This window comes from Punica granatum, chromosome 4, assembly GCF_007655135.1.
Source record: "Punica granatum isolate Tunisia-2019 chromosome 4, ASM765513v2, whole genome shotgun sequence".
Taxonomy (NCBI): Eukaryota; Viridiplantae; Streptophyta; class Magnoliopsida; order Myrtales; family Lythraceae; genus Punica; species Punica granatum.
Genome location: NC_045130.1, coordinates 6,675,697 through 6,687,772, shown reverse-complemented (window position 1 = coordinate 6,687,772; position 12,076 = coordinate 6,675,697). Strand labels below are relative to the sequence as shown.

Sequence of the window (12,076 nt, the reverse complement as noted above, 5' to 3'; positions counted from 1 at the left end):
ACTGCTCTCTTTGGTTCTGAGCTATTTGCTGATCGGAATTGGCCTGATAGTTCAGCTCTTTAAATCTAATGTCTTTTTAATCTCTTTTAGAAGGGTGATGTAACTGGTCGGCGTTAGTTGTTAGCTTCTTTGCTCTTTTATTGCCTCAAAACCCACCCTGACAAGGTAATTTGTACATGGAGAATGACTACTAGATTCTACAACGTTTTCTGAAAATGTTTGCTGCAGACTTTGGTGGCTCTGTGATCTGGATCTTGTTTTGTTGATATTGGTTTCCTTCATTTGCCCAATGATGAAAGGATGCTCATGATCAGTTCTTCTAATCTTCATTATAAGCCTCCGCACTTAATTTTTATGGTGGTGGTGGTGCTTGTACATATATTCTGTTATTGTTGTTGTTGTTGCTGCTGCTGTTGATACTTCATCATCTCTATGGTGCGGAAAGGCTTTAAATGAACACTAGAGACCCAAGACTGCCCTTAAGCTATGATTGCTTCATTTCTGATGGGTAAATATTGTTAGTTTGTCAGCAAATCTTACTGGTGTTTGTACATGGCTCTCTCTGCTAGGTAACTTGCATGATGTCACTTAATTTTTTGGTCGCAACAATTTAAGTCTTTGCTTAAATTAAGTGCCTAGTCTGAGAACACATTTTTCATGACAGGTATACCGACAGATTGATGGTTCTAGTCAAAGTACATGCCATAGTGCGAACAGTAGAAATGTTGAATATCATTTTTGTTCAGGTCAGTTCCAAATTCTGCTTTCTAGTTTATATCCTTGTATGTGATATTTACTGGCCAATCCGGCGTCCTCGTGGAAGTCTTTGGCTCTTCGTAATGTTCTAATCATGAAGGCACAAGAGATAATGGTTCTCGCATGGTTCATGTGCCCCTGCTTTCTGCGAAAGAAGCAAATGCAGGGGTAACACTACATGCTGCCATAACTTGTTCGATGCGGAGTTAATACTCTGGAGATTTGAGATTCAGTGTATGGGTGCGATGGAGGGAGGGAACACATGACTGAGCCCCACCAGAAACACATTCTTTGAAAATCGTCCCTTCAGAATTTAGAGCCATCTGTTCTCTCAGTTTGTTGTTTGCAAGGGACAGGAGTATGAAAAGGGACGAAATTGGTCGTGGATGAGCTATTGGAATCGACAGAGCTGCAGGCTGTGATTGTATCTCTGGAAATTAACGGTCTATGGAGACCAGAAATGGGCTAGGAACTCTATTTTGAGGTAATTTTTCACTGCAAGAAAGAGTTCTGCCCTGGTGATTGCACTAATGGAGAAGGGTAGGAATACTTCTGTTGCTTGAATTAAGTTGGAACAAAGAAATAAAGTTAGGTGTGTCTCGATGCAGATGTAGAAACAATCGCATTAATCATCTCGTATGTTATCTTACGGGCCAATCTGAATAATAATGCAATAAAAATATAAGGATTTTTTGTGGCCTTTCTAGAAGTGTCATATTTTCTCACTACATGGCTTGAACTGTGACGTTGCATTATTTATTCTAGCTAAGCCTGTGCACCAAATCGGAAAATTCCTTTGCAGTCTTAATAATGACAGCATTCAATGTCAAAATCATCCGGTCAAAGCTCTAGATGATTGGTCTGAATATTTGCTTGCTGTGGTGCTTAAGAGTTAAGACGGTCCCCAATTGATGTCATCATCGGAGTAATCATCAGCTCATCATGGTTAGTGCCCAATAATTGCAAGCTAAGCCATGAATATGAAAGCCTTTTTATTTGGATCTTTAGTACATTATATGCCTATGCAATTGACATTTGCTGCAGTTGGATAATGTGGGTCCAAGGTGATGGAGCTATTGTTATTTTCTTAATGCAGTCTTCTTCCTATTGTTAGGTTTTGCCCAATTTTTGGTATTTAAAGCCGTATTATGGATATTTTGGGGATTTCTATTTTGTGAATGAAAAAGGCCATTTGGTTTGGTTCATAATGATGGTGTATCATTTTAAAAAAGAAAGAGCACGAAATAACGTTGCCTTGCTCCTGGAGACGAGGACGTATCCCTAACCTTATTGCAAAAGGGACGTCTGTCTGATAGGAGCCCAATGCTGTACGTTTCGCATTGTCAGCTATCACCCCATCATCACCATATGTTATTCCGATAAATCATTTCGGCATTTATTGTAATTTAATCATAATGTCATTTCGGATGCACTGGCGATGTCGAGATCATCCGGAAGAAGCTCCCTGACCATGTCGTTTATGCCGGATCCGGTATCTTGTCAGAGGCACTGCAGGAGCATCAATGCCCTTAATTTTTATCTGGCTGCAATGAGTTTATTACGTGTTGCTTCCGTTATTAACTCATAATCTACGTGAGAAATGAGCCTCGGTCGCTAATTTCTATCGTTCCAAATTTTGAGAATGTAGCCCGACTCTAATGTTCATGTGTGAGCCTGTGCTATTCCTCGTCTCCCAGACCTCCTTTCGTGGGCCATTTGGCCCATTTCGTCACGTGCTCCGACATGAGCTCCATGTCCCACCATACGTGCTTCTGATCAAACGTTGTCGTAGAAGCGCCTAATTACTATGGTCCCGTGGCCAGACCGTCCCAGCCATGAATCTCTCCCTTCTTTTTTTTTTTTATAGTTTTTCTGGTTAGATTCTTTCTTTGTTTTTCGGTTGATCTTTCTCGACAGGTAATTAGATCGTTTTTTCTTTTAACTGCCAAAAAGATCATCTTCGTCTCTCTCTATCTCTCTGTCCTTCCCAAGTTTCAATCTTCTTATTTTTTTGGTTCTTTTTCCCGTTTTCTTGATCACCACCATGCATGTAGCTGCCGACCGCCGCCGCCGCCACGACAGCGGTGGCCGCTCCATCCTCAGCCTCAGCCGCCACCCTCCCAGCCATACCTCAGACCCTCTGGCTTCGCCCTCGTCCTCTCCCAACGGGGTGAATGGCGTTCAGGAGACCGCCCTTGAGTCCTTCCTGAAGCAAGACGGAGAGCGGCTGCTCTGGCGATGAGCTGCTCCATCGCATGGACCCGGAGGCTCCTCGACGCGTTCGTCTCGTTGCACGGGCAGTTACATGCGATCACGCTCAAGGTACGAGCCCCGAAGTCCACGACCGTGGATCCCACGTTGAATGAGTTTTATGATCGGACCGCGAAGGCACTCGACGTGTGCAATGCCATAAGGGATGGGATTGAGCAGATTCGGAACTGGAGGAAGCTTTTGGAGATTGTCCTGTGCGCATTGGACATGTAAAAAGAAGAACTCGGGGGAAGTCCAGTTCCGCCGTGCGAGGAAAGCCCTGGTGGATTTGGCGAGATGCTTGACGAGAAGGACCCAGGAGCGATAAACTCGCACCGGAACCGTTCCTTTGGTCGGTGCAATAACTATAACAGTAATCCTTCGACCCCGAGGGACTGTCGGTCCCTTCACGTCATTGTCATGGAGCGTTTCCCTTGGGGGGGTCCGCTGCAAAGCAAATCCAAGCCATCAGGTATAACTTGAATTACCCAAAGGGCAACGAGATAGCGGCAACGTATGGGCTAGCTTTGGCTGGTTACACAATGGGCGCGGTCCTCTTGTTCGTGATATCCCGTGCCAGGACAGGGGGACCCAGGTCCACTTCGCAGTCCCTAGGCAGCTCGAGTGGGCTAGCCCCTTGCTGACCTTCCACGAGAAGATCATGGAGGAGTCCAAGAAAAAGGAGAGGAAGGGTACCTGTGGGCTGCCGAGGGTAATTTACTTGACTGAGAAGTGGTCGAGGGAGTAAGTGGATTCAGTTAGCTTCCCGGTGGGGGAGCAGAAGGAGAGGGAGGCAAGGGAGAAGGTCGAGGAGTTGAGGAAAGTGTCGGACTCCAGGTCTGAGGGATCTGGCCCGTTGGAGTGTCAAGTCAGGGAGGTCTTCCATCGCATTGTTCGGAGCCGAACCGAGGGAAGCGGGATATAATCATCCCTGTGATGTCGCCTCGCGGAGTCTCTATTGAAATTGTTCTTAATAGCACGCCGAATATGTAGATTTGAAGATCCGGTCCATGGGAAGAATCATCGCAGGCATTTTGTTTTATTGAAGCATGTGACAAAGTAGTTCGAGAAGACCAAAAGCTTATCGCATCGGAAGGGTACCAAATGCTGATGAACTACACTCGTTCCCGACAAGCGTTGTCACGGAATGTTGTCTTTGTGGATGAAATGAAGGATACAGTATATATTTCCGTATCGTACATACTGTCTTGTGCCGCGTGAGCACGTCGCCGATGTAAATTTCGATGTCAAGTTCATATATTTATCATGAATTACTGATTTTGGCGTTTGAAGTTTTTAATTAATCAGTCCCTCCCTCGCTGGTTTCTTCCACCCTTGCCGGTTAAGAGCTGCAAATGGCTGATTCTGCTGGGTGGGCATAAACAACCAGTTGTTTGAAGTGGTAAGTTCCAGATTTCAGACGGCTCGCCGGTCCGCGACCACAATATTTCCTTGTGCATATAAACCGAGCCCCTCCAATACTAAATGATATGGACAGTTGGAGTAGGGTCCTCAAACGTGGGGCCGAATTTAATTGAACTCTGTGGACGTACATACAGATCGTGGTGTTAACCCGAATCCAGATTCCACATCGATCGCGCACACTGCAATTGAACCTCGAGGACAGGTAGATGCTACTGAGCTCTACCAACAGAGCACATTCCATCGAGCTAATTTGAAACATTTTTTTTTTTTAAAAAATTTATGACCACGAATTTTGAAACATCATCTGCAAAGAATTTATTTGAAATCATAGGAAAAAAAGTACTATGGAACATAATTTATATATAAAATCACAGTGATCATCTCCGTTTGGCCTTCGTTAAGTTTATAACAAGAACTATCAGAGACACCAGTAATGCCGATCCTGCAACAACCGGAGTACAGATCTTGAACTTCTTTCTCCGACCCTCTTGTCGGGTTCCATCATCCCCGCCGGAATTTAAAGTTCTTTTCTCCTCTTTTTCTTCAGCTCCCTCTTCCCTATCGGTTTCCTCCAGTGCTGATTCTGATTGCTGAGTGAACTTATCAGGAGCAGTTGCAGCTTCTACTGACTCTGTTAATTTTTGTTGATTAGTCTTCCTCTCCTGTACGACGTCCCTCGCTTCTGTTTTGATCTTCTCGTGAGTTTGCACGCCTTTTCCCTCGGAAGTCTCTTGATCAAGCTTCTGGCGATCCTCCACTTTACTAGTACTTGTTTCTTCCCGAGTACTCTTCTCTTCGCGTTCCCGTCCCGTCATTCCATCGACTTCATCGCGGACTCCTGAGCTTTCCCAGTCGCCACCGACTGCTTCCTTTACTTCTTCAATTCCTTCTCCAGATATCCCCTTCACTCGCTTGGGCATTGAAATGGTCAAAACCGACCCAGCATCGTTGAACTTGGCCTTAATTTTATCCAATATGACCCCTCGAGGTATTTGGAAGACCTTCGTAAATCCCTTTAGTTCGACCTCTTTCTTGTACACAATCCATCCTTGGATCACCTTCTCTTGCACCGGCTTCTTCCCACTGATAGAGATTAGAGTCCCGTCCTCGTTAATCCTGATATCAATGTGCTTCCGTCTATACCCTGATTAACGAGAAACACATAAGCGATGCATCAAGTATCCGACCAAACATCGTCTCAATAAACAAAATTCGAACCCGGTCTTGCTTTCAAGATTTGCTTCAAGACAGGTGATGCCAATAAACAATCTAAGAATAGACTGCAGAAAGAACCTCTGAGATGCCCGGTGAGGACGAACTTCTCTTCGGTTTCTCTGGAAAAGAATAAGACACCACCTGCATCCTTCGAGATCCGAAGATCAGCCATGGAGCTGAGATCATCCCTTGTTTGAGAGATCTTCAGCCCCAACTCCAACTCCATTTGCTTGATCTTTCTTTGTATTTTTTAATCTTCCTCTTTTACTTGGTTTGATTGAGCAGCCACATGGGGAAGAAGGGGAGATGGGGATTGCTTAATTGAGAGGACCGAGATTCCAGATCTTGTTTCCACGAGAGTAAAGAACATATGCTTTGCTTCCAGGAGTCACTTTAGCAATTCATCAGTCAAGAATAATTTTTTTTTGGCGAAACATCATCAGCATCATCATCATCAGTCAAGAATGTTAACAGGGGTCGGACTCCTTTTTGACAATTCCAATCCCCTAATCGAAGCAACATGGATTTTGTGAAGAATAACAGAGACTACTCGAGGCCCCGACCGGACTGTTCCTGTTTTCTCCATATGGCCCACTGGACCTAGTACTTTTTCCCAGATTCTGGAATCTCTGGTCCATGCTCGAGTTACTGCAATTCCAATCCTTTCGTCACGTTTTTGTTAGCAGGAATCAAGACCCACCAAAATAGCAACTTTCTCATTGATATACACTCATCGACTCCTGAATCTTTCATATCTATACAAATTTCTCCGATCCCCGCTGTTAAATTACAAAGGAATCAATTGGTCCTGTTGGGGGAAGTAGCGGTAGTGTTGAGAGCTACATCGATAATTCCTCTGGTAGGAATATAACAAATTTCTTCGCTGGGCAATTCCCCACGTCCTTGTGGAAAATTACTTCTCTACTCTATCAACTACATACTATCTAGCCTAACCTTGTTGTAGGGATGACGCTGAGCAGATATGCTCCACTTTCCAGGCATAAGCATCCATCTTGATGATTTACCACTGCATGGACCGAACTCTTCGTAAAGCACGAGCTGATTTTGGCTTCTCAACAATGGGGACCACTCTCTCCATGAGCTGCGAAAACGAGCATCAGAGAGACAAAGCCATCTATTAGGTGTTATCACAAAGGAATTCATTCGGAGGAAAACCTTTAGATACAGCGTTTGACAGTTTGGAACTTGAGATGTCAAAATTTTGTAAAAAAAAAATTATTCCTGGATCTATCGAAAATAATCGCCTTGTAAAGAACTGTATAGTCATTGTTTAATGAAATGTACAGCAGACTCGGGCTTTATTATCTTTAGAAAAGGAAATGCAATCTTCACCTCACGTGCTAAAAAAGAACAACAGCACAGCTCAAGACCAAATATCAGTTACAGCAGCAAAGCTCAAATTCTGCAACTATAAACATATCAACTCGACATAATAAAGACTATCGCACAGTAGGCGGGAAAAAGCCGGTCATCTAAACTAGAGCTTTGTGCAAGTTTATGAAGCCTACATGTGGAAAAATGTGCACGAGCAAGACCAACTAAATCGGCAAGTGCAATTGATATAGACTGTCCAGGGTATGTGGATGCGAAGCAATCTTGAGATACTAAATTAACTGATATACTATATTAGGTCCACTTATTATAGGACAGCCAACTCGAGCCTATATCAAAGACAATCTGCAGCGGTTAATCTACAAGCTGATAATTACCTGCTTGCGCCTTTCTCTTGTCCTCTCAGCCTGCAAAAGACAGGATGTTAGGTTAGAAGCGGAACTTAAATCCTTAACGAACTTTTTACTGTTGGTGTCACATCTTCGTACTCAGCAAAGTACATGGAGATGGTCCAACGACAATGCATAAAGAAGCTTCCCAAGTGCAGACATCCGACATCCGACGATCATGATATCGAACTAAAGAAAATTAATTTCCCATCAAAAGTTACCAAACAAGATTCACTACGGCCAAACCGAAGCTCTGCATCAACTAGTACTGAGATCCCACAATCCATTAAATTGCGCCAAACCATTAGTCTTTGCAAAATCCATGTGGATAAAACAAATCGGAATTGTTCAAATGCAAAAGAAGCACCTTCTCCTTCAACAGCAGCTCATTCTCCTCTTCGAGTTTTACAGCCAATGCTTCCAATTCTATCTGGTATGCCTGAACATCTCGAACAAGAGAAACGTTAGAGCAATCGAATTCGGAGCAATAGCACAACCACTTGAGGGTTGTTCACATGCAGAGGTTTTACCTGCTTCCTCTCCCTAGACCTGGCCGCAGATTCTCTGTTCTTGATCATCCTCCGCTGCCTCTGCTGCGCCGCCCTGTCCAACGGCTCCAGCAGAGGCGGCCCTCGCTTCCCTCTCAGCCCACTACCTCCCCCTCCAATCACCTCGGCCCCATTCCCGAACCCGATCATGGAAGGTTCCACCTTCGGCTCGATCGCGAACATGCTGCCGCTCAGCTGGTGAGCAGGAGGCTGAGGTGGCAGCGGCTGCACCACCCTAACATCCTTCACCTCCACCTCCTCGTCCTCCCCGACGGACGCCCCGGCCCTCACCAGAAAATCCTCCAGCGTCATCATCTCCTCGTCCGGCACTTCCTCCTTGCACACCCTCCTCTCGCCTGACACTATCTCCCTCCACACGTCGTCGACGGTCCTCCGGGGAGCCGCCGGGGGGTCAGCGCGGGTGACCTGCGTGCCCAGGGGAGTGGACTCCGACGGCGGAGTGGAGGTACTGGCCGTCCGGATGAGGCCGTCGACGGTCATCCTGGAGCTGCTTTCGCTCTCCCGATTGCCGCTGCTTCTCGGGAAATCGGAAGCTGTGTGGCCTTTTATAGAAGAAGGAGAGGAAGCTGGAGATCGGCGAGCTGGATCCAAGCTCCACGGCTCCGGGGAAGCCATGGCCTTTCACGGCGACGCCATTTTGAATGAGACACACTTCTCTCACTCTCTCTCGTTGTCGGCGTTTGGGGGTTTGGTCCGTTGGTATTCTCTGGCAATGGTTGGGACTTGGGGGGGAATCGGGTCGGGAGGTCGCTGACAGATAGCTCCAACAACTATTAGAATTTGGCAAATGAGCCCCATACTTCGTCTTCAAGTATGTTTCCAACTACGACTAGGCATCCTTTGACATTAGACTTAGGATGTCCGACGATAATTAGAAATTTTTTTAAAAAAAAGGGAGGGCAAATTTGGATGCATATTTCCACCTATCTCGTTTCTTGCGTGCAATCAACGGCGAGAAACTCGAGGAGAAAATAGACGAAGTTATAACAATCCGTCGCTTTCTCATTTGCTCTGTTATCATGATAGATGTAAAGCTCAACTTTATATGAATCGGTGTCCAACGTATATGCCCGTTCAAACATGGCATAATATTATGTAATTAAGTCATTTAAGTTAAAAAAAAAAAACATCATCAGAAGAAAATCTAAATTTGCATTAGGAAATAACAGCCAAATACTTGAAGCGGTAGTTGGATGGACCAATTTGTGAACACCTTATATTCTTATCAAGAGAGAGAAGATAATTTAAGTATGGGTACGTAGGAATTAAGTTTTGTTTAAAATGTTCGAGATATTTTTTTAGGTGCGAGTAAGTACTAAATAAATTGCAACAAAAGAGTAAATAAGTACGAACCGCGTAAGTAATTATTATTTTTTTAGATATGAGCAATGTGATGTCTATAATTTTTCAAAAGGCGTGAACCTGTCATCTTACATTCATATCAAGAGAGAGGGAACAATATTTGGTTTTGCCTTGGGTTAGTGGGCTCTATCCAGGCCCATAGCCCAACCTCTTATTTCGGGTTGCCCCGAATTCTCACTCATTGTTTTACAAACATTATTTTCGACAATATATACTTCGAGTTAAAAAGATCACATGCTACCAACAAAAGTGTTGGTTGAATGGTAAGCAGTTCACCCCCGTAAGGAGAAGAACATAAGTTCGAATCCCGATAAGCGCACTTATTGAGATGGAGAATAACATTTAATACTTGATCTCCCGACTGGATTAGTCAGACCATGTTGGGCTTTTGGATACCAAGGTACTCACTGGAAAAAAAAAAAGATCACACGCTACACAACCTTTGGGCCATCATGGAATTTGATAAAAGATGTCTTCTCTATCGACATATAACCCGACGAATACGATATCGGAACTTATGCTGCCATAGATGATCTAAGGTTAGGTAAAATTTTCGGGCGTGGAAATATGATTATTTTGATCATCATATATATACATATATATATATATATATATTTTTCATACTTCAATTTGCAAGTACACCTGTCATGGACATACCTACCGGTACAACAAAATAAATACACATCTGCCACATGAATGGTCAGTCAAAGGAATGGGCCTCACGTCTTGTTTTCCAATTTTCATGTTAAGGTGTCATTATTATGGAAGAGCGCGACGTCCAGCCGCTTTACGCATGATATTAGACGATATATTTCGGAATCTAGTATTCACGTGGAATTAATATCATTTTATCGTAATATCAGACAATATGATGTGAAATCGAGAATTCACATGGAATTAACATCGCTTTCATTAGTTTTCTCGCTAAACCGCCGGTACTCGCCATAACTTACTGCATTAAGCAATCCAACTCAGCAGCCAACTAAGACGCCAGCTGTCCAGCCAAGTCTTCATCTCTCTCTCTCTCTCTGCAATTAAGACGAACATCTCTTCTCTATATGTGCTTTCCTCTTTTCATGTGTTTACTTGGCAAGTTAAGCCATGTATTCAACCAGGACAAGTAATCTGAGGTACAGTTCCAAATATTGCTCCGGTGATTCGGACCGACTTAAAATCAGTCACAGTTATATAGTGCGGCTCGTAAAAATTTTATACCTCGATTTCATTCTAAAGAATATATCACGTCAATCTACTAAATCAACAATCACATATTTATATCTCGTACGAATATATGATAATAAGAGGAACGGTTGACCTTGATTTTTGCTTAACTACAAGATTTCTCACCATATTTACACGAGATCGGATTATCTATGATTTATTTTCCTTTTCTCAACACAATTGAATTTAAAATGTAAAGGTCTTCATGTTTTTTCAAATTTAAGCTTATTATAAGAACTTTTCCCTTTTCATTAGCCTTTGCTCATTGCTCCTCTCTTAAAAATCCCGTCCTTTTTGGGTTAAAAATATATTTTTAAAATTTTTAATTTTTTTATTATAAAGAAAATTAATGAGTCTAGTATGAAAAAGAAATCCCAATAATTAATAAAAACATATAAATAGTCCCACCACGATAATCGATCATTGGACTTTAATGGTTGTGGAAGACATTGTTTTCTCAATTCTGAGAGATCATCAAGTATTAAAGGTTACCATCCCTTTGGAGATCGAAAATGCGTATAGGTTTCAATTTTGTTAATCACCATTAGAAAAAGGTTAATTACACTGTGGATACAAAAAGTTTACAAAATGTAACACTTTGATATAAAAAATGAATTTTCGATTAAGATTTGGTATAAAAAGTTTGAATTGGTTGCAATTAGATTCACTTCGTCAACTGTCTCTCTAACGCCGTCAGCTTTCGCTGATGTGGCCGATGACAATTGCATCTACCGTAGCGTTGAATTTAAAATAAAAATTCAGTTTAAATTTTAATTAAAATTAAATTATACAAGAAAAATAAAAAATAAATGGTGCGTTTAGTTTAAAAGTTAAAGTGATTTTGATTTTGATTATGAAAAATAACAAATAATTATATAGTGTGTTGAGTTAAAATTAAAGTCAAAACTTGAAAAATATGTATTTTTATTGAGTTAAAGTCAAATTTAAAAATTTTGTGATTTTAATTGTGAAACCAATCGGAGCAAAAATAACTCACCTTCTCTCCCTCAGCCTCTCTGTCTCCTCTCTTCATCCGTTGTAGCAACCGCCATGGCCAAGATCTAAATCCCCATCTCCTCCGCCCTCCTCAACCCCAAAATCAAGCCCTCCCAGTACCTAGGACCGTTTGGATTCAGAATTAAAGTCACTTTGATTTTGATTTTAATTTTGATTATGGAAAATGACAAATGAGATGTGATTATAAATTTGACTTGGGAAACGTGTGTTTTTGTCGTATAGTGTGTTGACTTAAAATTAAAGTTAAAATTTTTGAATTGGAAAATATGTATTTTTATTGTGTAGTGTGTTGAGTTAAAGTTAAACTCTGAATCCAAACGGGCTGAAATTGATCTACGTCATTGGGGCCATCGCTCTGTTCCTACTGACCCCGCTGTCGGTGCTGGTGGAAGAGATCGAGAAGACAACGCTCTTGGACTTCAACCTGACGCTGCCCATCGTAATGGGGGAGTTCTTGCTCCTCATGTTCGCCCTAGACAAAATCTACTGCTCCCCTCTTCGGAAGTTCATGGACAAAAT

The 12,076-nt window shown here is 42.6% G+C and overlaps 2 protein-coding genes and 1 pseudogene across 2 annotated transcripts; 1 reads left to right on the top strand and 2 right to left on the bottom strand.

The window, feature by feature from the left end:
- Nucleotides 1-2,994: 2,994 nt before the first annotated feature.
- LOC116203279 lies at nucleotides 2,995-4,284 on the top strand (annotated as a pseudogene).
- Nucleotides 4,285-4,774: 490 nt separating this feature from the next.
- Nucleotides 4,775-6,184, bottom strand: LOC116205544. The gene is made up of 2 exons (XM_031538172.1): nucleotides 5,725-6,184; nucleotides 4,775-5,575 (listed from the first exon to the last, which is right to left on the bottom strand). The coding sequence occupies exons 1-2, from the start codon at nucleotides 5,870-5,872 to the stop codon at nucleotides 4,809-4,811; spliced, it is 915 nt and encodes a 304-aa protein (XP_031394032.1). The 5' UTR covers nucleotides 5,873-6,184; the 3' UTR covers nucleotides 4,775-4,808.
- A 164-nt stretch (nucleotides 6,185-6,348) lies between these two features.
- LOC116205546 (G-box-binding factor 4-like) lies at nucleotides 6,349-8,738 on the bottom strand. The gene is made up of 4 exons (XM_031538173.1): nucleotides 7,919-8,738; nucleotides 7,756-7,827; nucleotides 7,377-7,406; nucleotides 6,349-6,748 (listed from the first exon to the last, which is right to left on the bottom strand). Exons 1-4 carry the CDS (start codon nucleotides 8,570-8,572, stop codon nucleotides 6,668-6,670), a joined length of 837 nt encoding a protein of 278 aa, XP_031394033.1. The 5' UTR covers nucleotides 8,573-8,738; the 3' UTR covers nucleotides 6,349-6,667.
- Between the last annotated feature and the right edge of the window lie 3,338 nt (nucleotides 8,739-12,076).